The following is a 27,888-nucleotide window of genomic DNA, read 5'->3' as shown; positions in this document are numbered from 1 at the left end:
CTCTCCCTCTTCCTGTTTGCAGAACTCAGCCTCCATGCTTTTCGGCCTCCTCTCGCTCGCACACAACATTTTCACTGACCCCCAAGCCTCGCCATTGTCCCCCTTCATCGTGGCCATCCTCACCCTCTGCTGACCGATTGTGGCGAGCCGCCACCTCCCACTCCAGCTGCATCACACGGGCCTCCATCTTGCGGTTGCTCGACTCCGCCTCCGCCATAAGGCGAGCCAGTTTGGTTTGCATGGCGTCCAGGACGCTCTCCAGACAGCTGATCTTCACTTCCACTTTCTCTACAGTGCACTCCTCTTGCCCCCCACCCACATCCAGCATGCCCATTTTGGTGAGGATCTGTCTCCCCTTCTCTTCCAAATGGCGCTTGGCTACTGGATACTCGGAAAGCACGTCTGTCAGATCCTCTTTGGACAAGCTGAACAGGTCAGAGTAGCCGATACTTCGGATGTTAGCGGTGCGGCGATTGCCCGACTTGTTACCTAAAGCATTAGCATTTTCATAAAATACAAACATTATTAATGCTTGATGAACTGAAATACAAAGACAGAAATGGATAGAATATTCAACAATATCTCAGAATGTAGTGAGAAGCGCGGCATAATATTCTTTTGACATACCTCTAATGTTGAGAATGCTAATTTCACCAAAGAAATTGCTTTCACTCAGCACAGCAAACTCAGTAACGCCATCGTCTGCAACTACTGCCAGTTTGCCTTCTTTAATGATGTACATTTCGTGGCCCACATCTCCCTTCCTGCAAACATACTCTCCGGGACTGAACACCTGCAAGACACACAACATGAAGACCAGCATGACTCTAAAGTTTACCAACATGAAACAAACAAGCTGAGTATTGCTACAATAAACCTGACAGCAACAAATGTCTATGTGAATGAGCATCTGACTTCAGCAAGCAAATGAAAATTCATGGCCTTAATTTAAATGGAGAAATGTAAGAAACCAAACTACTTGTCATTAAAGACATCAAGGAACTGAGCAAATATTAAAGATCACATCATCTCGAACCCAAAGGAAAATGAAAAGCACAACACACAAAGAATGCAGACACTTGACCTGGGGTGTCAGCTTCAGCACCAGTTCCTCCAGCAGGCTCTTTTCACAGCTCTGGAAGATAGTGACTTTGGAGAGAGTGGGCAGGTGAACGCTCACAGCAATCTCCGTCCTCAGGTGGACGGGCAGCTGCTGCAGGATTTCATTCTCACGCATGATCTTCTTGTTGATGTGTAGGTGCTGATACCAGTTGTCGATACGCTGCCTCAGCTCCTTGTTGATGTAATGGCTGCGCAAATAGCCTTTTACCTGCAATGGGGAAAGGCAACTTATATTCCAAACTTTTAATTCTTATACTGAAGAGCAGCAATGCAAGCAGTCTTACCAGCTCGTGATTGGGGAAAAACACATTATCGCGGTCTCTCAGACTGGTGATGACATTGCCGACATTGCCAACTATTGACGCAAACACCAGCACGGCAATGAGCAGGTCGGCTATCATGAACAAGAATGCCTCTTCCCGACTCGGTAGTGGAGTGTCGCCGACTGTGGTGAAGATCTGAGCCGAGAACCAGAAACAGTAGAAGTACTGACGGCGCGTGGAGGCAAACACCGGATTGGTGATGTTGGGGTAAACCCAGCCGTCACTCCCAAAGCCAATGTAGTTGGACAGTGCAAAGTAGAGACAGGCATTCCAGTGAATCAGGACAAAGATGTAGATCATGAGTTTGGAGATGCGGAAGGTGTTGGGATAAGACGTCCTTGTCTCCATGCGGTCGAGTGCCTCATTGAGTCGCGGTGTCCGAAGAAGACGGTTTATTCTCACCATGGGCGTTTCGATGCCAAAAACCAAGTAGAACAAGTCAGTGGGCAGCAGGGACACCAGATCCCTTAAAAAACGTTTTGAGTGAAGGTAGCGCTTCTTGAGCTGATTTAAGTCTTTGATTATGATGCCCTGGTCCAGGTATCCTGTAGAGGTTAGAGGTTAGTCTGTTGAATCCTTATAAATTTGGCCTACATTCTATTGTCCTATTGTTATAATGCTGATGTTGCAAGCTACGACCTGCAAAAACAAAACAAGCAATGTACATCAAGCTGCAACAGGCTGTAACACATGGTCATTGTCATGTAGCATCCTAACATCTGATGGACTTCAATGGGCCAACGGCAGTGCTCAGTTCCAGCACCATTTCTTAAACTCATTTCTTAAACATTTCTCCATTGCTCATCACACAAGGAACAACCACACTTCCTCATTATCCACACTCACAAGTTGTATTCACAAACACTGTAATTGTGAACATCAACACAATTAATTAATAGCCTGGATATCTAGGTTAACCTGGCTCAATTTACCCACAGTCTTGTTGCACAAAAACTGGACATATTGGAAAGTAAAATATGTTCGCCATAAGTTACCATGGTGACTTATTCCTTGGAGTTAGACTGCTCCAGACGAAACTAAGGTCCAGGATCTATGTATGTTATGTCATCCAATAATGAATCCCCTGAGCCACTACACATTGTTATCACATTCAACTACACGCACTGTTATTTACATTTATCATCGTTCATTTCAATCATTATTATACAGTCTGATGGAGTTACATTTATAGAATTTCACTTACATCTGCAGTCAGAATCGTAAGTAGCCAACAGTACAACTGTACTCATTTTAGAGTATTGATACAATTTTAATTAAAAATATATATATATGTGATGTTACACATATCGGTATCAGTTGATATCAGGTGAAATTGAGAGTTGGACAAGATCGTCAAATCAGTTATCGGCAAAAAAGCCAATATCAGAAATCTTTATTTTAAAAACATAACCAGAATGTCTTTCCCAGGCACATCGATTTCAAATAGCCGATAGGAGCTAACGCTACGCCTGTCAACATAGCAGCATGTCTGTATTGTTACTAATGATGGACGACTACTTTTGGACAAATGAGGAACCAGACCCTTGTCTTTTAAGCCTGAATACATGCAGAATCAAAATGTGACCATGCAGAATAAACATTTTGACCTGGAATTACGATAAAACTAATTAACCAATTAAATATGGACAATATTTCAAGTTAATTTAGATTTTAAAACCCTTTATATTTCTTAAGTGTGCAGGAGAAGGGTACATTGCTTCAGGTCAAATGTCTGAAGGGCTATGCGGCCATAAAAAGTTTGGGAACCACTGATTTAGCTTATTAGCTGTCTTCTTCAAAAAGAAAGATCCATCCATCCATCCATTTTCCTCCGCTTATCCGGGTCCAGGTCGCGGGGGCAGCAGTCTTAGTAGGGAAGCCCAGACTTCCCGGTCCCTGGCCACCACCTCCAGCTCCACCAGGAGGACACCAAGGCGTTCCCAGGCCAGCTGTGAGACATAGTCCCTCCAGCGTGTCCTAGGTCTGCCCCGGGGCCTTTTCCCGGCTGGGCATGCCCGGAACACCTCACCAGGGAGGCGTCCGGGAGGCATCCGGACTAGATGCCCGAGCCACCTCAACTGACTCCTCTCGATGTGAAGGAGAAGCCCCTCTGAGCCCCTCCCGGATGGCTGAGCTCCTCACCCTATCACTTAGGGTGAGTCCAGCTACCCTACGGAGGAAACTCATTTCAGCTGCCTGTATCCGCGATCTCATTCTTTCAGTCATGACCCAAAGCTCATGCCCATAGGTGAGAGTGGGAACATAGATAAAAAGAAAGATGATGGATGTTATTGGAGCTGGAACTAATCCATGTTACAACAGGCACATTCATAGCAAATGTTGATCTGAAGACACTTTTGAACAAGTCATCTAAAAGCTGAGCGATCAAAGCCTTTTCAATCCCTGTCACCACGTCAAGGTTAAATTTTTTTGGAGGAGCAGAAAGGAGATGCGGCAGGTAGGTGCTTGTACAGCATACTCAGATGCATTGACACAGAAGCATGAACCAGGAATATTTTCAAATATTATATTCTTACCCGTACGGATGGCGATAAGCATGTCTGCGGTGTACAGCAGGTCGGACACGTAGTCAAGGGTGAGCCACACGGGCAGGTAGCTGAGGGCGATGGACGTGAAACAAGTTCTGTGAAAGCAATATCATATGTAGCACACACTAGTGTTGTTATTGTCTCACTGAATGATTTTTATGTGAGAGTGACTACCGCACCTTAAAACGATGATCACCCAGTTGTAGACAATGGGCAAAATCATCAGCTGAAGCCAAACGTAATAAAAGTGCTCAGCCGGGTCCACAACCCAGCCTCTCCAGCTGCAGAGAAAAGCAGGAGGTTTAAGAAAATGTATATGATAATGTATATGATCACTTATTTTGAACATGCATACAAGTAAGTCATTTGTATAGCACTTTTCTCAGACAATATGTTGCAAAGCGCTTCACAACATAAAAACATAATGTACGTACATATACAAAATATAGTCAACAGGTCGGCGTCAGTGTAAGTTAAAATGCTTGTCTAAACAAATAAGTCTTTAGAGCCTTTTTAAAGGCATCCACTGAGTCCAAAGAACGCAGGTCGAGAGGCAGTTAATTCCAAAACCAGGGCACAGCTTTTATATTGGAATACATCACATATTACGGTTAACAATTCTTCATGTCCAAAAAGGAGTAGCAAGATATGGTAAAACCAGAGAACAAGGCTGGCTGTGGGTGGAATAAATCAAAATACTGTTTTGGCGAGAAGCACAAATACAGGAAATACAGCTGGAATAGGTGCAGATTCTGGAGGAACTAGAAAGCTTTGTGTGCTGGTTATTGTGTGTAGCTGCTCTATAGGAGTACACAACTCAAAAGGGGCTGAAAAATGAGCATAATAGGTCACCTTTAATATAATTTCTTTGGATAGACTGTATTACACACTCAAATTGTCTTTTTCCACCTCAAACAAATAGGCTAAACCACTCAGATGAACAAATACCAAGGTAAGTGTGCAACCACAGCACATTCATTTATCTACTGACACAGAAAGCAAGATAAACAAAACCGAAACACGGTCGCTATTGGCCAATGGACATATCAAACATCAAAAAACGGCACATAAAATAGGAACACCGTGGTTAGAAAAACTTGCAAAAAAATTTTTGTAGCGCAATTATTTGGATTAAAATCAGTATATAAAATTAAGTTGGCATAACGGACTTAAATTATACCCCATTTTGATTCTTGACTTGACTTCATGACTTGACTTGGGGTCATCTTTAACCTTTTCAACATACGCCCACAATTTGGATGATTTTTGTTAGTAGTCATTATGAGCCAATAATCAGTCGATGTTTACGGTTGTCCAAACACAGCTCCTTTGGATTGTGCAACAGAAGCGGCTGATTTTATTACTGCATAGTCTTCTGTTTAAACGCACCCATCATTCATTTTCTACCGCTTTTCCTCACGAGGGTCGCGGGGGTGCTGGAGCCTATTCCAACTGTCTTCGGGCGAGAGGTGGGGTACACCCTGGACTGGTCGCCAGCCAATCACAGAGCACATATAGACAAACAACCATTCACACTCACATTCATACCTATGGACAATTTGGAGTCACCAATTAACCTAGCATGTTTTTGGAATGTGGGAGGAAACCGGAGTACCCAGAGAAAACCCACACATGCACAGGGAGAACATGCAAACTCCGCACAGAGATGGCCGAGGGTGGAATTGAACCCTAGTCTCGTAGCTGTGAGGTCTGCACGCAAACCACTCGATCACCGTGCAGCCTCCATCATTTTCAATTCTTTATTAAAAAAAATTATGCTGATTTTGTATCAAAATAGGTTATTTCTAAAAAGTAAAAATGCATCTTCAGTAGCAGACGTGGACACCCTATATAGTAAGAGTGATACAATCTTGATCACATGACATTTCCATTGATTCAACAGAGGTTGATTGTCGAATCAGACTCCTCCAAATCGAACACCCCATTACAGACATTAACTTTTGCAACATTTACAACAAATAAAACATTGCACAAAATATATGCAAATATTTACAACATTATGCATCTCAATAAATACACCTCCCTTGTAAAACAGGGATGTACGTATGTAAGTGTGATGTGTATATATATATATATATATATATATATATATATATATACAAATTTAACAATGCATATTGCAGCTGATTGGTAGGGGGTCACGCGGGGGAGGTGAATTTGATTTCTCTGTTCTGCTTTTCATTCGTTCAAAGAACTTCTGTTCTTCTTCTTTGCCTGCCACCTCTTGCCCTTATTCTTCTTTTTCTTTTTCTTCTTCAGGTCATTCATGTCGCTCTCCTCTCTGCGCTCCACCTCCCTCTGGCTAGACTCAACAACCGCACCTTCTGTGGCCTCCATCATCGGCTCCTCCTGAGGCTGCTCCGTCTTTTCTGAGTGCTCTGTTTCACAGGGAGTGTCGGGTTGTCGACCCTAGAACAAACACGTTGTATATTTTTGAGTATTAGTGCCAAAAATCTATTCGCTGGACTTATGTGGTCTGACCTGCAGCTGGTCTGTCTCACAGATGAAGAGCTGGGTATCCTCCTCAGTGTGGCTGGTTCTCTCATTCCACTGCCTCTCCAGAATAAGCTCCATCTCCATCTCATCCAGCCTCTTCCTCCAGCTCTCCTGGGAGTCAGTCATCTGCCGACGGAGGTTCAGCTCCAAGGCATCATACCTGCTCCTCCACTGCTCCTCACTCTCCTTCAGCTGCATCTCTCGCACCGTCAACTGGTACAAGGTGTCCACGTAGGCTCGGGTGCGAGCACGGCGCCTCCAAAGGACTTTGGCCAGAATTTCATCTCTGCTGTTGAGCTCCGAGACATGACTGATCTCCAGGAGGACAATTTGCTGCTTCAGGGCATGGTTTTCCTCCTGCAGGGACTTGATCTCACTGGTGGCACGCAGCAACACATCCCCTAGGTCACGCTTCTGCTCAGAGTCATCGGGGAGCTGCCAGACATTCGGCAATAGTGCGGAGCTGATCTTGTCATCCAAGTCGGCCATGAGCGATGTGTGACTCGGACTCAACATGTGTGATGGATGACGCTAATATGTTGCACCCTTGGTCTTTCAGTGAGGCAGGATTTTTGTGTCATTGAGATCTTAGGCTCATGTGTCACAAAGCCTCTACACATCATCTGAGGTGACATAATTGTGAAAGAAAGAAAGTCATCACCATCGTCCTCATTGTCATCATTACTGACAGACTCCCAAAAAACAAATCCAAAGAATCTGCTCCAGAGGAGAGAGTTTGTTCTTGTCACCTCCAGCTGCATGAGAAACTGATCTAGTTCTATCTCACTGGCAGTGTAGTTCGCCAGGGAGGGAGCATCCCAGGGCACTCACATGTACACCTTTTCTACTGCGGCTGTTTTAATACAACAACAGTACTGGATGTAGAAGGTGTGATATAGCTGATGTGGAATGCGGGGTGGAGTCACATTAATCGATGCATGGAAACAGGGTTAATCGGGAATGGGCCCACAAAACAGGGAGCAAGCTTCTTGGACTCCACCCATGAAGGAAGGTTCTTGATGGACACCATACTTTCTGGCCAACAGCATGGCTCGGGCGGGTGATCTCTTAGGTTGTGCTTCTGCCTTGTAAATGTCCAACTGATGCTGAAAGTGGCTGCAGGCCCAGCTTCATATTGTTTTGTAACGTCCCACCAAGACCAAAACAGAAGAATTCTTCAGGATTTTTTGGTCGACAGCAGAATTCATCACAGTACGTCTTGAAGCAGCAAAAAAGGCCCCGGATCATCACATTACCTCCACCAAAATTTATTTTTCTGAAATGTGACATTACTTTTACACCGGATATAATCGGACACTCACATTCCAAAAAGTTCAGCTTTTCCCTCTCCCACTAGAATATTTTACCCGTCATCATGATGTCTTAATCTCAGTTATGTTTTCATGGGAGGTGGGTGGCAGTCACTTTTTCCACGCATGGCAATGTAGTTTTCATGTAATTTTTTTCTGGCTTAATATTTGTCTTAATTTAAAAACTGCATTTTGTGTTCAGTTGGGTTGTCACTAATATTTAAATTTGGTTGATGATGTGCAACATATTTTGCTATTATGCTTTTTCCACTTTTCTGACCTATAAATGTACGTAGTTCGAATGATGTATTCTCGGGTTAAACTATGCCAAAATTTGCACATTTTGAAGTGAGCCCTGAAAGAAGTTTGGGATGGCTCATCCATTCTCCACTCTCACCTAAGTTCGGCTCCTCTGTTTACTTTCTAGAAAAGCCAAATTTGTTTACAATTCCTAACGATGGCACCGTCAGGCATAAGTGGTTGGAGTTCCTGATTCCCTACCAGGAAAAGAAATGCATTTTAATCTGTCAATGGCATTTCACACTGGACTGTTTTGTGAACATGGGCCATTATGCAGCTGGTCTAGCCGACAAACTTGCTGAAGCCTGATGCTTTTCCAACATTACTTGGTTGTGTGGCCTGAGCAAGCAGTAAGTAACAGTTAATCAGTGTCCTAACTATTTATTTTGTGTATGTAAAAGCGCAAAAAGCAAAAGTGCCTGTCTGTGTAGCTTTATAGCATACAAGAAGCAGAGTTGATCATAGCCTTTTCCCACCAGAAGTAGTGGCTTTACCTGAGTTTTTTTACACACTGGTAGTCCCGCAAAACACATCACAAGTTATAGATGCTGTAGAAAATGCTAAAGCTACTTACCATTGAGAGATTCTTAAAGTAATCTCTTTTAAAAGTTTGTTGATAAATATTTTTCTCTTGTGTTTTATTGGGACTAGAATCATGATCAACAAATTAAAAGCAAAATTATATCAATCAAGGATCTTGAAAATTTCAAGTAAAAAATATTCAGTATTGTATTGACAAAACCTGGGTGGATCAATACCAAAATTTGCAGTATTGTCCACCCCAAACATATTGGAGAAAATAGATGGCAGACAATGCACCAAGTCTTTAGCTTCGACTTTAGCTACTCACTTGTATGTCCTTTAAAATGTGTTTGACTCTAATTCTATGCAACAGCCATGCCTAAAAGTTTGACCTACATGTTTCACATGAAAATACCATCAATAAAGTTTGAAAGATTGTTCTTAACTCTGTTTGGGATGCACCATCCAAGCTGCAGTTGTCGTCTTTGTTTTTGTTGCTGCTGCCATCTTCTCCCTCATCCGCCACTTTGCACCTTTGAGGCCATCTGATCCACCTGTGCCATCCGGAATTTGAATCACTGACGCTAGACCTTTCATTCATTGTTCAAAGTCCAGTTCTTTCAAATTCAAGTCGTTTTGAAGGACTTTATAAACATGCGATCAGATATCTGGTGGTTGTGCTCTGCCTGTTAATGTTGGTCACCACGGACGACGACCACAATATACACACACATCACGTCCGGGATTTTCTTCATTCCCTCTGGAAATTCTCCTGGGAGGTCTTCTGCTCATCTGCCAGGCAGCTTGCTCCCACATAGACTCTGTACATAATATGCTCTTAAACAGTTTTACATTAAAATGTTACATGCAATGAATGTAACATTGAACTCGGGAGAAGGAAGAACGTTGTAAATGTTGGTGCTGATATGGTCAAGGAAGTAAGGACTGCACAATTGTGCAATGCACTTTAATTCCTCTGTGGCACTTTAGCTACAGCTGGTTTATATTTCTCTGTCTGTTTTATTAATAATTTAATAATTAATGTATATTATTTATTAGTATACTATTATACCTCTTTCGATTCCCATGTATTATTAATAATCTTTAATGTATTACTTTCTGTTATTTATAATTTTCCTTTTTTCCCTAACTAATGTCCCTGATTTTGAAACGCAAACATTTTCAAGCTGAAGGAGTGGGTTACAATGTGCACGAGCAGCGCGTAGCCGCGTGGGCGGAGTCATAGCAAAGATGGCGGTGTGTCAGGGACGATCTTTGGGCCAAACATCGTTCAGGATGTTGAAATGTCACTAACAAGATGCACTGCCGCCCAGAACACGAAGTGTTAGGCGTTTTTAATTCCACAGTGTCGTGGCCAGACGGGTGTCAGTCGGCCGTGTGCAGCGCTGATATTGATTGTCGAAGTCGTTAGCGGAGAGCCGTTAGCAGTTAGCTAACCTGCAAGCTAGCAGCTAAATCAGCAAGTCAAGACTCTTGACACCAAAACAAGGTGAGTGGCCTCCATCTTTTTACCTGAAGAGATGAAAGTAACACGCTTGAAAAGTGTCCAGAATGACGAACGAGAAATCAATCGGACTGCTCCATCTATCCTTTCGAGATGCGCTAAATTACAGTTTGCTTTGATGGGTGACACCTGGATGCTCATTGGTCTTCTGAGCATCTCTCATAGATAATAATGGCTGCAACCAGGATACACTGATATTTTGGTCAAATGATGATTTTTAAATATAAGTAGTATATAATTGGGATATTGTGATTGTCATTGCAAACAGGGCTTCATTTGTTATGTTGGTTGATCAAGTGGTTGTTTATCTACTATATAAACTGTATGCTATATCTACTACATAAATGTTGTCACCGTGTCTCAAGTGGAATACTTCGTTCTGGACACTTTAATAAGTATAATGTGCACACTGTGTATTTAGTTTGTGAAAGCCTGTCCAAATCGATTACACTACTGTCATTGCTGTCAATATTGCCATCAATATCACAATATTTACCGGCTTCTTCTCTCCTTTTCCTTTCTCATTCACACAAAATTTCTTGTTTTATTTACTGTTGAGGTTGTATTCTATTTTGTGTCCTGCATAGATTTACTGTACACTGAGACAGCTGGAGCGGTGTATAATTGTGCAACTTAGAGGGAACATTGTGCCCAACCCTATCAGTGTATACACTTTTGAACTCGAATGATAAAATGTAAATAGAGAAGTGCGAGGAGCGTGGCTTCTGAATATCAACACAAACATGGATGAGATTGGACCTCTGCAGGATGAGCAGATGAGAAATTGTAAACACAACCATGTAGAGAGAGAAATTATATGCTGTTGTGTAAATAAGATAACGCTATTTAGTTAAGAAGAAGAATGTATCTCCCTGTTTTATAGGAAAGTTGTCAAAGTACATCTATTGTGATATGCTGCTTTAGAGAAAATAAGATTAAAATAAAATTAAGTTGACCTAATTTGGGAGTCAAGTAAAGGGGAGTGACGTGGAGGAGATATGCTTTGACAGGAACTTAACGTCCTTCATGACCTGAAATATCAGTCATCTTTCCTGTCTGTGTGTGCGCGTTTGTCTTTTTATCAGTGTGCGGCACAGTGACACAATCCTTGAAATGTCACCTTTTATTCTGGAGAAAACTACTTGGCAGTGGTGGTTCAGCCCTAAGGTGCAAAGGTGATTCTCAGCTCATAGCTCCGCCTATCTATGCACACCTGTACTAGCAGTTGTAGGAGTTTACTTATTCTCAGTTTCACGCTGGACCTTTGGACTTGAACCATCGTCGTCTTCTTGAAAAGAACTTACTTCTTTACAGCCCACAACCTCCCTGCTTGGGAATGTTGCTGGACTTTGAGCATCTAATCCGCTTCTCGGCAACACGAAAGAGAGATTTCATTTAAAAGCTAAACAGTCCGACATGCAGGAAAGGTTTTTGGCTTGGTTCATCGCTCGATTGATTGATTGATTGATTGATAGGTGAGTAGAGCCGATCTGTTGGACGTGTATTCATCTGTTTTTGCAGCATGTGTGTGTCATGTGCATACGAAGACTTCACATTTTGTCTGAAACACCTTGAATAATAGGACATTACCGCAAGTCCAGATCATGTGACCTAAGTCATGCAGCTGCAACTAACAAAAAAGTAGTTTAAAAGTTAATCAAGTTAAACTTCAACACAGACCTGGTAGACTTTGTAAACCTTTCTCGGACTGCTTCAAGGTCATGTAGTTCCAGGTTCTAAGAGGCAAGATTGCCCTTCAGCGAATACATAAAAGCAAAGTCATATGTGGTCTTTGCTGAGTGACTATGCATCTTAGTTGTCACTAGATGGTTGCCATGGAAACAGATCATTAATTTTGGGGGGCTGTGCAGCTTAGCTTGTTTGTAGGCTTGTCGTCGTATCAAAAGCAAGGGTATTTAACATTAGAATTGGCATGTCAAGTGCTGTTTTTAATTAAACATCATAAATTAAACAAACGGGAAAAAAAGAAAATAAAATGTCAGTCTCTTTTAGCAAAATTTGCAGTTATATAAAACTTCATAATTAAAAACATAAAAAAGATCCTGTCTCTGTTAAGAAAAAAAACACTCTCCCTCACTCCAATAAAAAGCACACACAACAGTAACTAAAATGGAGTATAAAGTCTCTGTAAACAAAATTTCACTTGAAAAAATAATGAACATTGGGTATTATTCCTTAAAAGGAAAGCTTAACAACACTGAGTGGTTGTGTGTGCACGACACAGGCTGGATGAGTATATTTTCACCACGTTGTATTTTACCGCTTTAATATTAGGAACGTTTTACATGATTGGAAAAAAATACAAGAAGCCACAGAAAGGAACGTGGCTCGTCTTAAGCCTTAAATACACATTCTCCCCACATGGAACACACTTCCCTGATCGTCCTTCAAAATAAGATAAGACATTTTAAAAGCAGAAAGATTCTATTCAATTCTCTGGTTAATGTTTGTTGATGGAAATATTAATCTTACATTTAAAAATAAGCCTATGCACACATTGCTACTAAATCTTCAACAAACTGAAATGCCTGTGCTTGTGATTAAGGAAGATGTAAATGGAAATGTTTTTGGTGGAGGTCACACCCACAACCTATGAATCATTTCTGTCCCCTGGAGGGAGCATGACATAAAATAACTGAGAACCACTCTGCTAATCCAATGAATGAGCATATCTGTGTTCTTCCCACAGCTAAGAGTAAGAGTCCAGGTCAGCTATGGAGTGGTCTTGGCTTCAGACCGGATGACAGGGTCACCTCGGAGGACTGGGTTGTAGCACTTCCTGAACAAGAACACTGACTGACAACCACAACGACAGCCCCTCCCCACTTCTCATCCGCATCATCCTCCTCTCTAAGAGAGACGCAGCTCCTCTTGTTGTTTCTTGCAACCTGTAACCTGCCTCCGCCACTGTGTCTGATATGAGCTGGCTGAGCAGGTTGAACCCGCGGGCTCCCAGCAGTCGGCCGGGTTGGGGCACCGCCCCGTCGGCCCCCTGCACAGCCGACCCAGAGACATGTCTGATGGTGTTCGAGAACCACTGGAGACAGGTGAGCACTTTGAATACAAAATTTTCAAGTAGTTGTCTTTTGTTAGTCATTTTTAAACAATCTGCACCCAGAAAAAAATCACACAAGGCATCTGTTCTTATTGAGCACCCATTTAAGGCTGCCAAAACTGAAGGAAGTAATACTTTATCTACCACAACACATCATCGCTGTAGTCATGCTGATTCATCAGTTTGGTTGTGTACTTGTGTGTCCACAAGTAAGTAAATGAAGAACTTTAGGCTTTATTCCGGAGTGTTAGCTACTATGACACATGTATCTTAAAGGGGACCTATTCTGCTTTTTCCCCTTTTCTGACCTAAAAATGTAGTTAGAATGTTGCATTCTCGTGTTAAACGAAGCCAAGGTTTCAGATAATGAGGTTTCTACATTTGTAAGTGAGTCCTGAAAGAAGTGTGGGATGGCTCAAAAAGATCGGTTTGACAAGGCGTGGTAAAACCATTCCTTTGTGATGTCACAGAGGGGTGGACTTCCGTATGGTTCATAGTTAGGAAGTACTTTGGGCGTGTGAGCAATCACATCGGAATGGGCATGCCTGAAGGCTAGCACAAATCAAAGGAAATACCGGTAGAATAGCTGCAAATTCTGCAAAAAAGTTTTCTACGCGGGTTATTGTGTGTAGCTGCTCTATATGAGACCACAACTCAATACAAAGGGTGGAAAAATGAGCATAATAGGTCCCCTTTAAATGTCCATTACTTTTTGACTGCATGTTACAGGTGTCACGTGTGCTGGAGCAGACCGAGTCATCATCGTCCACTGATGACTTGATTGCAGTCAGGAACCACACAGACCAGATGCTTTGTCTGCTGGCTGAGGAGCGGCCTTGCGAGGTGTCGGAGGGCACCGCCAACAAGCGAGTCGCGGGCCCCATACTGAACTTGGTGGTCAGCCAGGACATTTTAGAGTGTGTGGTCAGGTGGCATTTTCGCCGTGGCCTGGACCCAGACAGCCAGGGGGCACTGCTTAAGCTGTTTGAGATGCTCATAGGCCAATCCAAGCAGCCTTTGCTGCAGCATGCGGCCATCTTGCACCCCCTGCTCAGGCTGCTGGGAGCCTGCGCCGACCCAGAACTTGGTTGTCCTGCTGCTTTGGAAAACAGTCTGGTTCTGCTGCTCAATCAGGTAGTGAATTGTGTGTTTTTGCTGTCTTTTATCAAGTCTAATAGTCGCAAACTAATAATCATAACGACCTTCCCAAATGTCAGATCTGCGTGTCCATGGCCCGGCAGCCTGTGCTTCTGGAGATGTTGTTCCAGGTGACACCTATCCAGCAAGGATCCACCAACCTGCTGATCTTCTCGCTCCTCGTGCCCTTCATCCACCGCGATGGCGCCATCGGACAACAGGCCAGAGACGCACTGTTGCTGGTCATGGCCACTTCAGCCAGCAATGACAATGTGGCTCGTTACATCGCAGAGAACTCCTACTTCTGCCCGGTGTGTATGTGATAGTGCAGTCATGCATGTGTGCAATGACAATAATACTCGCTTTGAACCAAGCTGTGCAAAAAATAAAAATTAAAGTTAAACAGATGGCATTAACATCCATTATACACAGTGTATGTTATACTACTAGTTAGCATCGAGTTTAGTTAGTAACCATTAGGGATACAATAAAAAGAGACAATTACCAACAAAAAAACAACCGAAATCAAGATAACACAATAAAAACTTGTGACACCACTAGTCATTTAGACACGTAATAATAAATTAATAAAAAAATACATTTCTGCTATGGAGTTCATGGCGCGATCGGCGCAAACAAACAAGTAACTTTTCCACGCAACCTACACAAAATGGCGGATTCAACTACGATATAAGATTTCGCCCAGTCATAAACTAATAATGATTTGCTTTGTCATCTATAACACAAAAGCTAGTTTAGCATACATTGACCTACATTGGATTGGTTTTAGCATCTTTAATGTATCAAAATGGCCTCCGCATGTTTTATTTATTCTGTATGCCACTCTTGGAGGAAAAAAAGTTTTCATACCCCTGCACTCAGATACTCTCACGTCCCCAAGGGTGACTATTCTGAATCCTGGCACTAACTTTGAAGTCTGGCCATTCTCAGGTGCTGGCAACCGGCTTGAGCGCCCTTTACTCGTCGCTTCCCCGAAAGATTGAGGTGCGAGGGGACGACTGGCATGCCCTGCGGCGTGAGGACTGGATGAGTGTCTCCTCCCTCGTTCTCTTTATGAATTCGCTGGAGTTCTGCAATGCCGTGGTGCAGGTCGCTCATCACCTAGTGCGGTCCCAGCTCCTGGACTACCTACACAACGGCTTCCTGGTTCCTGTCATGGGCCCTGCCCTGCACAAGGTGCATAAAATAAAGCACATATTTACTTAGTTACAGTATGTTAACAGTGTTGTACAAAATTGTTTTATTTCCGTTGTGTGTGTGTGTGTTGTAGTCATCAGTGGACGAGATGATAGCCAGCACCGCCTACTTGGACCTTTTCCTGCGCAGTGTGAGCGAGACGGCCCTCCTCAAAACCTTCCTGCGATTCATCCTGCTGCATCGCCTGGACAACGACTCCATCCTTGACACATTGCTCACGCGCATCAGCAGCAATTCAAGGGTCAGTTGGTCTGTCTGTGTTGTCCTTTACAGGATGTTCAGTTTGGTTGAATGGAAGTGCTTACTGCCGAGGAGTGGAGTGTGTGACCTGTCGTTTTACGTGAATATAGTCAATTGGAGATCAGGAGATCAGGGTTCAAATCGCTGTTGGACATCTCTGTGTGGAGTTTTCATGTTCTCCCTGTGCATGTGTCTGTTTTCTCTGGGTACTGCGGCTTCCTCAACCCTAAATTGTTCATATGTATGAATGTAACTGTCAATAGTTGTCAATACGATGACTGCCCTGCAATTCGCTTGTGACCAGTCCATAGTGTACCCTGCCATGTCTCTCACCCAAAGTCAGCTGGGATAGGCTCCAGCATACTCCTGCGACCCTAGTGAGGACAAGTGGCATAGATAATGAATGAATGAAGAATAATTTGCTTGCTAACCTATAACACAATTGATGTGGATGTTTTGTTCAGACATCTTAATATTCACATAGTTTTGATGATGTTTTCTTACAGTAGACAAAATGAACAAAGCCATGACCTTAAAACCAAAATACTGTACTTACCAAACTGTATTTACCGTGTACTGTTACCCTAGTAATGGCCAAATGAAAAGAAAAAAAAACAAGTTTAAAAAAATTCCTCAATTTGCATCTTTATGTGGATCTGCACCAAAACTAATGTTTTGTGAAGCAATTGTTTAATCGTTTTTGCTAATTAACCAAAACATTTCACTTACCTCTGTTGGACTTTGTACAAGCTAAATTGAACATTTGTTGGATTGTAGCTCTGCATGGTGTCTCTGAGCCTCTTCAGAACTCTTCTGGCTTTCAACTGCGAAGACATCATGCTGCAGCTCGTCCTCAGGTATGTCATTGCACAGCAATAATGCATCGCAACCAGCATCTCCTCCACACGGGGCAGACTGTCCTGTCGCATCATCAATCAAACGACAGTATTAATTGTGACTGTTGGCCGCCCGCCCAGGTACCTGCTCCCCTGCGGCCATGTCATGCTGAGTCAGCGACGTGCTATCAGGGAGACTGACATGTATGGGAAGTGCGCGGACAAGTTCCTGTCACTGATCCCAGAATGCTGCCGTCTGAGCACTGCACTCTCTACTGAACGGGATGAAGACGCTGCATTTCGAGGCAAAGGTACTAAGCGAGACCTCATCACCAATGTTCCCGCTAATTTTTCAAATGTCTGAGCATACACACAAACGACCTTAGCACCTTTGTGAGCGCCATCAGACATGCACACTGTAGTATCACACCTGTCGAAAACCTGAGAACTTGAGGTAGTCCAAGTTCCATTCAGTGGTATTTTGTATATGAGTGAGTTCAAAAGGTCAGCAAGGCATATTTTACAATGTAGCTTTTTCTCTTGTCCACCTTTTGCATTTGAAAGTGATGCTACATTTGCTGTATGTCTTTATGTTTATAAAAATATATATACATAAACCAAAAAATACACCACCGTGTAGTCCCTTCAGCATCACTTTGCTACGTAAGTAAACACGTATCAACAGGACCTGTCATTGGTTGGACAGTGTTCATCATTGTGTCGTTTCCTCCTGTTGTCGCCTGCCACTCACAGAGTTGCATTGCAAATTGGTCCGAACAAATTATGTTTTTATTTTATTTACAGTTCAGGTTGGATTGTATTTTGTTGTGCTGCAAGGATTTGCTGTGCACTGAAAACACAAGATCAGTGTGTGATTGCGCACGTGTGCAGCTTAGAGGGAAAGTTGCAGTCATCATCAGCAAGCATCATGTGACTTTGACTTCAAGTGGACTTGTGGTCCTTTCTCTTTGCAGTGCTCAACAATGCAGGGCCGGAGTCACCAGCCACACCCAGACCTGTTACGCCATCGCGCTTGGCTTTCTTCATCCGTCAACAAAGTAGTGGAGGCGGGTCAGGAGGCGGTCCCCCCACCTCCCCCAGCAGTGAGCCGCCACAGCCTGGTACTCCCATCTCTTATGCCCCGGACTGCCCGGTCTACCCCCAGCAGCACGAGAGTCTGGAGTGGGAATCAGGTTACCTGGACTATCTGAAAGATGCCCGAAGAGGCATTGAACTTTGCTCTTGGGCTTGTCGGGCATGGTCTGCGCCATACGATGGTGAAAACCCTTGCCCGAGCACAGCACCTCCACCCCCGCCCCCTCCCACCTCCAACCCCTCCATGGCCATGTTCCCTGAGCACTTCTCTTTCCAGCCAGGAGGAGGCAGCAATACACCACAGGGCCAGCAGAGGGAAGCCATGGTGGCTGCGGCCAGGTCCGAGTGGAGCAGCTCAGAGCGGGACAGCGGCGAGTGGGACGTTACCATTGGTCAAAACAACTGCATCAGCCTCACGCCGCGTTCCAAGAAGCGCAGTCTACAGCGAGAAGAGCTCCTCCCAAAACCTGTCCCCCCTCTCGTGTCGTCCTCTTCACCTGTCCCTTTAGCCGGTTCTCAACCTGCCCCCACACCAGCCCCTCACAATCCTACAGCCGCCACCGTAGGTTACCTTGCCATCTACAATGGGACGGCGGGGATGGGGGAAGGGTGTTTGAGCCATGAGGTGAAGAAGGTGAAGAGAGACTTGGGCGATGAGCAGGTTTTGGATGAGAACGCAAATCAAAATGGTTCTGTCATCACATGCCCCTCCCAGGGCTGCCCTGTTCAGCAGTCCTTATTTGACAACAGTGACGCCACCTGTGGTGCCAAATCTGCCTCCACCCCACATCTGTCAGACACAGATGACGCCTCCAACCTGCACCGGACACACTCATCCGAGAGTGGGCCCACAGTGCAGAGTCTCATCGAGGAACTTCTCGAACAGTCTCCCGAAGAGACGCACGCTCTTGGGGGATCTAACGGTGAAGGCATCAACATCGAGGCTTTCTCACAGGAGCTGAGAGAGATGGAGCACTGTGTGACCGTTTGCAGTGCCGCAGCCTGCCAGCAGGGGGAGACCAACCCCACGTCCCTTAGTGATGAGCAACAAGAGGAAGAGCTGGAAGCAAAAATGGCAGCTGATGAAACCGGTGCTGCTGTAACTGCCCTCTGCAGTCCAGCCAGACCACTCAATGGGGCGTCATGTCAGCCATACACGGGTAAGAACCTCATGGTGACCCTGACTGATTTTTTTTTACAGAACATGCAAACATCCATCTGTGGGGTCTCTGTAGGGCCGTTCATGGTGGTTCTGCTCACCAAGCTGGAGAACATGCTCCAGAACTCCCTGTATGTCAACATCCTGCTGACAGGCATGGTGGCCCAGCTGGCATGCTACCCGCAACCACTCCTACGCTCCTTCCTGCTCAACACCAACATGGTTTTCCAGCCCAGTGTCAAGTCTCTCATCCAGGTATATGACACCCTTTCCATATCAGCACCGCCGTCACCCTTAGCCCCACCCACTCACACTTTCTCATGACTCAACAGGTTTTGGGTTCTGTGAAGAATCGCATCGAGGCCTTTGCTGCCTCCCATGAGGACTTCCCTTCCATGTTGAGGAAAGCCCAACTGTACCTGGTGGCCCGTGGGAAAGTGGACTGGAGCGAGCCCCCTGGTGCCGTTCCTGTCCTGCGGCGCTCCGATTCACTTGGTGAGAGGGGGAGGCAAGGTTTAAAAAAAAAACAAAAAACTATGATACTTGTGATGCTCACTTCCTGACTCATGGCATTCTTTCATTCCAGTTAAGAGTCGAAAATCATCTCTTAGTGACCTAATCCTTCGGCACACCAATAGCCCCACCCGAACTCGAAGTGCTGCCCAGATGGCGCTGGCGCACGTACGGGTTGGGGGCCAAACGCTGCACAGTGCTCTGTTCCGTGGTAGCGGCGGTGGAGGAGGAGGCGGCGGCGGAGCCTCCAATCTGGAGAAGCAAGCTGAGGCGCTGCGTGTGAAGAACGCAGTCTACTGCGCTGTCGTCTTCTGCGAGTTCCTCAAGGAGCTGGCCGCTCTTGCTCAAGAGCATGCCGTTGCACTCCCCTTTGTTGGTACAGATGCTGAGGAATAAGCACTGCCTACTCGCCATCTTTCCACATCGGCCACTGGATTGTCAACAGAGTCATTAACCATGGCCACGCTCTCATACCAAAAGGGATGTCTAAAAGACATTGTGCATATCATGTGTTATATTATTTACACTATCAGTCAAACTTCTGTGTTTGTCTGCCTACAAAGTAATAGCGCACTCAGTTGGTGCTAGTAAAGGTCTTTTCAAAGGAAATTGGATTTAACTGTAATGTGTCCGAAACATATCTTTAACCTTTTTTTTTAAAGATTTCCTGTGTTCCATAGATCTGTAAGTCTTTTAGCTCTGACATTGCATTCACTGTCATTTTCTGCCCAGTTTACAATGCTCTGCATTGCCAGTTACGACCAGTTAGAGGTTGGATCATCGTCTTGGGTTTGTCTGGTGCCATAGCTTCCTTGTTCTAGCAGTTCGGTGCTGACTACTAGCAACTCACTTTAAAAACTTGCCCACAGCGAACCCGATGATGACCCTCCTGCTGAGAGAAAAAGTCTACACAGCTAGTTCAGGTTCGGGGGGGGGGAATAAAAGGGAAAAGAGAGACTTTATATCTTAGAACACAATGTTTGTTACGGGCATTTTAACCTCCCAAGATGATGTCTTCCTGGAGTCACACCATTTCATATTAGTGAATCAGGGAGATCCACATGCCACATTTATTAATATTAGAACTGTACGTGGTAGGAAAGATTCTATGGACCGATTTTAGTTCCTCTGGCAGCCACTTTATGGTGTTAGTACCGTAAAGCTGTGACATAAAGGGATAGTTCAGATTTTTTTACATGATTTTTTGTATGACATGCACATCAGCGATGACTTACACCCCACTGTGTCCTTTGTATGGATTTCGATACGAACATAGTTCCGGTTAGATGGTGGGGCTCAGGGCGATTGAGGTCTGATTAATTTTTTTAATCTTGTGATGCAAATGTATTTGTCTTTTCAACGCATATTGTTTTGGGATACCAAACTCTTTTCTTAAGTGGACCCACCAACCAATCAGAACTATGTTTGTCATCCCCAAAATCCGACCAGAACTCAAGAACAAAATGGGGGATAAGTCACCGTTGATGCACTACACTGCTGATGGGAATGTCATACAAGAAATTGGACCTATCCCTTTAAAGCAGGGATGTCCAAAGTGTGACCTGGGGGCAGTCAGCAGCACTTAGCTTGTTTGGTAATTGGCCCACGGCACATTCTAGCAAGAAACCTAAAAAAGAAGGACATGTAGGGCATACTCAATCGTCACCTATACTAGTACAAAGCATGCAGGCTTTTTTTTTCCTGAAAACATATACTCACAAAACATTAGCAGTATTTAGCTTCCGGGTGAAATACACTGTAACCTTTTACAGGTGAACTTTTAAATGCATCTCCATTGGTTCAATGTTTCAGTACTTTTTGCACAACTGTAATTCTAATTCAACCAGTGCATTTATTTACAGATCGGAAGTTTTGCAAAAAGTACTGAAACTTTGAACAGTTGGATGTGTATTTAAACATTTATATTCTCAAATGAAGATCACCTCTAAATGTTCTGGTTTATTTTAAAATCATCCTGAATTTTCACCTGTAAGCCAGATCCCTAACTTTTATTGAGCAGTGTATAACATCTTTGCATGTCTCCAGATTTGTTTTTGGGTTTTTTTGCCCCCAGTTACTTTAATTTTTCTTTGTGCGGCCCTCGGTGGAAAAAGTTTTGACACCTGATTTCAAGGGAAAAAAATACAGTGATGCCAAACAAACATGTCTCACTACTTATTTGCCAAGTATAGATATTATTTGCTGAGCTATTGTTTTTTCTTGTAAAACTGTTATTGTACCATGTTTGAGTTTTCACAACACAAGACGTGCACATTTTTTTGTTGTTTTTGTTTACCTGTGAAACTCGAACTATGCAAAACCTGCCGGCATTGCCCCCTACTGGAGGTGAAGCACAAAAACTGATGTAAAATGTAAATACTGTTTAAAAAAAAAAAGAGTGTAGTGGCTACACAGTGCAGATGTATGTAGAAGGCAACGGCATCAGGACTCAAAACATTCTGACGGAATGTTACGGATATTTTTCTATAATCACATTGTGTGTGTGTTGGCGGGGCTGGGGAAATGCAGGAAAAAAAACTGTCACAAGAACACTAAAGGGAATGTTTTTATTAATTTATAAAGTCACTGTCAGCAGCACAGCCTTTGTTCTGGTGTCTCTTGTGTGTGACTGTAAAGTGAGACTGTCAGCTGCAGGTTCAAAATGCAAGACTTGACTTCTTTTTTTAAGATCTGCTTAGGTTGTAAACCCAGTCAGGAGAACATGGAGGAAAGTACTGGAGTCAGCTTACCAGTCTCCTAGCAACAGGCGATGGCAAGAGGAGGAAAGGGAAACTGACCAAGGTAAGACACTTTTAAAGTCCTTCTTTTGAATGACTATAGACTATAGATTGTTTTTTATGTTAATTATATCTATAACATGAAGATGGGGGGGGGGGGGGGCATTTTGCGGCACATTTCAATATCTTGACCTGGAACAGATAAAATAACACCAGCTAAATGGGTGTGATCATGTTTGTGAGTTCTACAAAGAGAGTGCTTAATTTATGTATATTATGTGTGCATGTATTTATATACAGTGTATAATAAACACATATACTATACTGTATATGTGCGTGTGAATGTGTTTATATTTTACCCATATACAGTATATCTGTGTGTGTTAAGTGTTTAGTTTAATAAATGCAGAATGATGACATAGATATTTAATAGATATATAGATATTTCAATTCATTAATAAATTAAAACAAATTATATATTTTAAAGAAGAAAATGTATAAAATTTAGATTTGTATTCATTTTTTTAATATAATTGTATATATACAATTATATTAAAAATGTGTATGTTTACACACAGTATATGTACATGTATATATGTACATATACTGTGTGTAAACATACACATACCATACCAACTTTATTTCTACAGTCATTTAAAAACAACCACAAATAAAAGAAACAAGGAATGTACATCAAAATAAGTGCAATGTATCATTGTGTCTAAGTTTATGTTTTGGTTTTTGTTAGTATATTTAAGTTTTATTGAATACAGTTTCAAAGGAAAAATGTCAGGCTCTCTTATGTTAGCTCGGTGTGAGAAATATTTGTTTCCCGTCTTATTTTTACACGCGTGGCTTCATGCAACTTTGAACAGTGTGTAGGAATAAAGGTGAGCTTTTATTTGCGTCAACACAGTAAATGATTTTTTTGTTGTTGTTGTTGCTGCCTACACTCTGCCCGCGGCTCTTATATGCAAATGACTTTGCTGCAGAAAACTTGAAACCGCAACAGTATCACTCTGCAACTGCAGCTTGGTAGCTTAGCAACCATGTGGCTAACAAACATAAATAAATAATGGCCTACTGGTCAATGCTGTTAAACACGTCAGATTTGTATAAATAAACACATACAAACAAACTAGTGCATTGTTATCTCTGCCAAGTGCTACATACGTTCGTGTTGCTTGTTAGTTCGGACTACACAAAAAACTACTCTGGTCCACATAACAACCTGGAGGGGTGGCACTGCATATTTTGGTGACAGTATGGGTAAAAGTGTGGCTACAAAAATGTATAGTTTATTTTTTACATTTTAAGTCTCTTGGAACCTCCTCAATACTAGACTCCAAGAGCCATCCCAGAAAGTCATCTTGTGAAGAATGAACTCTTCAGTTGTACAGCATGTATTCATCTTCCCGTCCACCATCTTTGTTGTTTTCAGAAAGTCACTGTAAAGATAAGAGCTGTCATGATTCCAGGAAGTCCTTTGCCTAGCAACCCCACCTCTCCTGTTGCAGCCCAGAGCCCCGTCCACCAGTCCCCGACTTGCTGGGTGACACAGGCGCAATATGATCTTGCCCAGGCCGAGGTGGAGCTCCATCGTCTGCAGGAGCGCCACGCCACGGAGACAGACTCTGTGAAGCGAGGGGTAGAGCGTGCTATCCTGGGAGCTCGCAGAGAGGAGCGTCGCCTGCTTGAGCGGGTGGAGCAGGACCACCGTGACACTCAGCAGCACCTGGAGCAGGTACAGAGGGAGAACGTAGCAGCAGCCAGGGTCAGCCAGTCCCTGCTAGACCAAAGGCTCAGAAAATTGGTTCTCCTTCAGCAGCAAATTCAGGAAGCATCTCCAGACCAGAATCTCTTGGTGAAGGAGGTTGCAGAATTCCTCCAACCCTGGGAAGTTTCTGTCTCTCTGAAGAAAGTGGCCTTCAAGCCCAGCTCCCAACCAAATGCTGTCACCTTTGGAGACATCCGAGTGCAGGACCAGAATATTTCTCTGCATGCTGGCGCTTGTGGTCCACATGGGCAACTGTGTGCTCTCCATTGTCAGGAGATGCTTTTTGCAGAGACTAGTCAGCAAGTTCTCAGAGAAAATAGATGCCCACAGAGACAGGGATGGGTCTCCACAACAGACAGGGCGGTCAAAAAGATGAGCCTATCTTACTCGTGTGACCCAGAAACAAAAGAGGAGTCAATGACTTCCTTGACCAATAAATGGCCTCCGAAGTTGGGGTCTTCATCACAATTAAAACCCCCCAAAAACCAGCAGATGGAATCATCATGTGGGGAAAATTTTCCAACTGTCCTCAAGCCTGATAGCAGGCAATATGATTGGTCAATAAGCAGCAATGATGAAGTTTGCACTCCCAGGAACAAGAGGACACCACCTGCTGTCTCCTTGTCCTCCCCCGAGGGGAGTCGGCGACATGTTGGTTCTCAAAACGCTGTAACTTTAGATAGTCAGGGGGCAGCCAATAGAAAGCCCAATCAAGGCAGTGGACTTCTGAGAGCTGGAAAGAAATCTCTGTCATCTCGGAGGAGCCAGAGGGAGTCCACAGCCAGCCGTAGCTGCCTGGACCTCACCTCTCAAGGACGTCCACACTCATGCCTCAGCCAGTCCTCGGACGACCACTCCCTCGGGACACTCTGCGATTCTGGTCGAGCGCCTTCACCAGCGGACAGCCTGGACTCCAGCTACACCTTTGTAGTCAGCCCTTCTCGTGACTACAGTGTGAACAGAAGCTCGTTAAGCAATAACGGGCGCCTGTCCAAGTCTGCGGTGGACTTGACCCACAGGACACACCCACTGATCAGCACTGGGCCAAATGACTGTTGTACAGTCAATTGCAGCAACTTTAGTTCATCTTTGCCGTCTGACAGGGGGCAGGTGGTCTCTTATCAGGTCCCAACCAGCGACTCAACTCAGCCGCTAGTCGCCAGGTCTCTGTCTCTGTCTGTCTTAGATGTTTCCTCACACGAGCCCAAGAGAGGCCATGATCTAGCTCTGGTGGGAGTGAAGGAGGAAGGAGAGACTTCTTGGTTCCTACTAAGGGAAGGCCATTCAATCCACCAGTTTGGGAAGCAAGGGTCAGGTCGGGCAGACCTCACCCTACCGAGTGGTATCTACTGCACACCACATGGGCAGCTCTTCATCGTGGATTGTGGGAATGCTCGTATTCAGGTTTGTGGAATTTGGTAGCCAGGCACAGGAACCTCTAAAGTCCACCATGATGGTGAACGTCCCATTTGAAGTAAAGATGATAATCAGTGTTTGTCATACTAAAGCAGGGGTCTCAAACTCAATTTACTTGGGGGCCACTGGAGCTCGGGTCTGGGTGAGACTGGGCCGCATCAGGTTTTCCAAAAAAAAAAAAACGCATTTATTAAAAACCAAAAATTTTTTAAAACTTTGCTTTGTTTCCAATTTTCTACAAGAAAAGCTCTGATAAAACATTCCACTGTTCTCAAATATCTTACTTTTTGTTTTTCTACACAAAATAAAATGAAAAATAAATAAACAAATCAAGAATAAAGAAAATCAATCAATCAGCAATAAATAAATATAATAATAATAATAAAACGGCAAATAGTAAAAACTTAAGAAACCACATATTGTTGGTGGGTAGACAAATTATTTTTTTCAGATTAAAATTAACAAAGCATTATTAGAGCCCTGTAGACATGACAAAACACGACTATAGTCACATTTATACTCTTTTTATTTACAACATATTGCGCAACTGCAGGGTCTTGAGACACATGCTAACTCGCAAACTAGAGAGCTAGCGACCTAAACGGTAGCCTTCAAGTTATTTCCTTTAAACTTAAATAGCCAAAAACTTACCACTTCCACACGGATAGGGAGGATAACTATTAACAGTTATTTAACCTTTAACATGAACATTAATCAAACGTAATAATTTTTTCTGGGTACATGATACCATACAGCATCCATATCAAACTTGCACGGGCCGCACTAACATTAAACTTTCATATCAAGGCGGGGGCCTCAAACTAGTGTCCTGCGGGCCACGTGCAAGGTAAATTTGATTTTAAATTTGAATTTTTAGATTTGAAAAATATGAAATGGTGCACTTTAAAGGTTTCTGTCTATTTGTGATCAAACAAAGTGGCAGTTATGTGTGCTGAAACTAATTCAAAACTCTTGTCCCAGGTCACAGACCCTCGGGGGAATGTCCTCCAGCAAATCACATCCCCCAACTCTGAGGGCTTGGCCAGGCGATGCAGAAACTTCTTTGACATAGCGGTGAATGGCAAGGGCCTGATCGTACTGAGCTGTGCGGCGGAACGATCTCTACTGGTGTTCAGCCGGCATGGTCGACTCCTCCAGACCTTCGGGGGGTCAGGTGTGGGCTCTGCAAAAGAGGAACTCGAAGCTCCCAGGGGCGTGACGGTGACACAGTTGGACGAGTTCTTGGTGGCTGATATCCGTAAAGGTACCCTCATCGCTTTAAAGCTGGACCATAAGACTGGTTCTCGTTTAGAGCGGACCATCGTGACCGGATTCCATCGGCCTTACTGGGTGGCAGCTTGCGTGAGCTCAGGGATGGTCGCTGTGTCTGAGCGAGGCACGGAAACAGGCTTTGTGCCCTGCATCAAAGTCCTGGAGCCAGGTTGGAGCACAGTACGAGTTCTGGGTGTGTGCTCGGCCATGGGACCTGTCCTTCGCTGCCCCTGGGGAGTCTGTATCGACTCTATGGGCAACGTCTTGGTGGCAGACTGGGGGGAAACCCACAGGGTCTTGGTGTACCCAGCATACGGTACGGGGTGGACGTTAGTGACCCAGGGCTTAAGTAGTCCACGTGGGTTGACCCTGCTGCCAGGGGGCCATCTTGCTGTGTGTGACAGCATGAACCACTGTGTGAAGGTCTACCAATACATAACAAACCAACACTAAAAAAATATCTATATATTATCTTATTATAAATAAGAATCAAGGCATCTGCTATGACTGATTAATGCAATTTAACCAATGAAATATACGTACATTTGATACATTTACATTTAATCCCACCAGTTTTGTTTGTTATTGATTTAATTTGACCGAAATAACATTTTATTTTAGACCGGTGTGTTTCTTAGCTTCTGTGCATATAAAGCAGTAAGCTTACATCAGGGTGTACATAAGGTCCACATAAAGAAGGATTAAAAAGGATGGGGCGATGCTCAAACCAATACAATGTCTTTCAATATATGAAAGTTGGACTTTATTGAAAGTCCAATAAACATTCATATATTATAAATGTATTAGGGATTGGTCACTCTAATGAAGACTGTGAGGAAGCAGTCAAAACTGTCAGGTATTGAAAATAACTGTCTTGGTCTGTTAAAAAGAATTGTTTGGAATATATGTTTAAGGGTAATTTCATTAATATTATTTTTTACAATATTCCGAGGGCCAATTAAAAAAAAATGGAGTTGCAGGATGAAAATGGCCCCCAGGCAGCACTTTGGACACCCCTGCCATACATGTAGCTGATTACAAATATAAATAATGACTTTATCACATGCATTAAAAAAAAGTGAAATATGGATCACCACAACCCCAACCCCATTTATTAACTGTATGAGCATTCCTGCTGTGGTTTGAATTAAAACATTATAAAAATCCAGGTAGTTTGCCAGGGTTTTCTTTGTTAACTTCAGGTTTGCATGTAGTTTGCGGTTTGTTACCTGTTGATTCCATG

At 43.6% G+C, this 27,888-nt stretch overlaps 2 protein-coding genes across 3 annotated transcripts; one reads left to right on the top strand and one right to left on the bottom strand.

The window, feature by feature from the left end:
- Window positions 1-25: 25 nt before the first annotated feature.
- Window positions 26-10,249, bottom strand: cnga4 (cyclic nucleotide gated channel subunit alpha 4). Its single transcript, XM_058082404.1, has 7 exons — window positions 10,177-10,249; window positions 4,174-4,275; window positions 3,983-4,089; window positions 1,407-1,990; window positions 1,085-1,330; window positions 628-793; window positions 26-489 (listed from the first exon to the last, which is right to left on the bottom strand). Exons 2-7 carry the CDS (start codon window positions 4,215-4,217, stop codon window positions 26-28), a joined length of 1,611 nt encoding a protein of 536 aa, XP_057938387.1. The 5' UTR covers window positions 4,218-4,275; window positions 10,177-10,249.
- On the top strand, window positions 9,877-27,466 carry fhip1b (FHF complex subunit HOOK interacting protein 1B). 2 transcript variants are annotated; one of them, XR_009131666.1, is made up of 14 exons: window positions 9,877-10,153; window positions 12,879-13,236; window positions 13,974-14,378; window positions 14,462-14,692; window positions 15,333-15,578; window positions 15,673-15,840; window positions 16,617-16,696; window positions 16,817-16,986; window positions 17,650-18,930; window positions 19,006-19,184; window positions 19,262-19,424; window positions 19,516-22,244; window positions 25,144-25,361; window positions 26,355-27,466. XR_009131666.1 is itself a non-coding variant. In XM_058082309.1 (12 exons), the coding sequence occupies exons 2-12, from the start codon at window positions 13,108-13,110 to the stop codon at window positions 19,836-19,838; spliced, it is 3,375 nt and encodes a 1,124-aa protein (XP_057938292.1). In that variant the 5' UTR covers window positions 9,877-10,153; window positions 12,879-13,107; the 3' UTR covers window positions 19,839-22,554. The 2 variants fall into 2 exon arrangements, 1 of the variants encoding a protein (XP_057938292.1); XM_058082309.1 differs by lacking the exons at window positions 25,144-25,361; window positions 26,355-27,466 and having other exon boundaries at window positions 19,516-22,554.
- The last annotated feature ends 422 nt before the right edge of the window (window positions 27,467-27,888 follow it).

Source organism: Doryrhamphus excisus, chromosome 9 (genome assembly GCF_030265055.1).
Source record: "Doryrhamphus excisus isolate RoL2022-K1 chromosome 9, RoL_Dexc_1.0, whole genome shotgun sequence".
In the NCBI taxonomy this organism is placed as follows: Eukaryota; Metazoa; Chordata; class Actinopteri; order Syngnathiformes; family Syngnathidae; genus Doryrhamphus; species Doryrhamphus excisus.
Note: the sequence above shows the minus strand (reverse complement) of the source record. Positions and strands in the feature narration are given on the sequence as shown.

Bases quoted from the DNA above. Each gene is read 5' to 3' on its own strand.
- cnga4 (XM_058082404.1), bottom strand. From the start codon at position 4,217: ATGATTTTGCCCATTGTCTACAACTGGGTGATCATCGTTTTAAG. The intron at 4,090-4,173 runs GTGCGGTAGTCA...TTGCTTTCACAG, and splicing joins TGGGTGATCATCGTTTTAAG to AACTTGTTTCACGTCCATCG. The intron at 1,991-3,982 runs GTAAGAATATAA...TAACCTCTACAG, and splicing joins GCTTATCGCCATCCGTACGG to GATACCTGGACCAGGGCATC.
- fhip1b (XM_058082309.1), top strand. From the start codon at position 13,108: ATGAGCTGGCTGAGCAGGTTGAACCCGCGGGCTCCCAGCAGTCGGCCG. The intron at 13,237-13,973 runs GTGAGCACTTTG...TGCATGTTACAG, and splicing joins TCGAGAACCACTGGAGACAG to GTGTCACGTGTGCTGGAGCA. The intron at 16,987-17,649 runs GTACTAAGCGAG...TTCTCTTTGCAG, and splicing joins CGCTGCATTTCGAGGCAAAG to TGCTCAACAATGCAGGGCCG.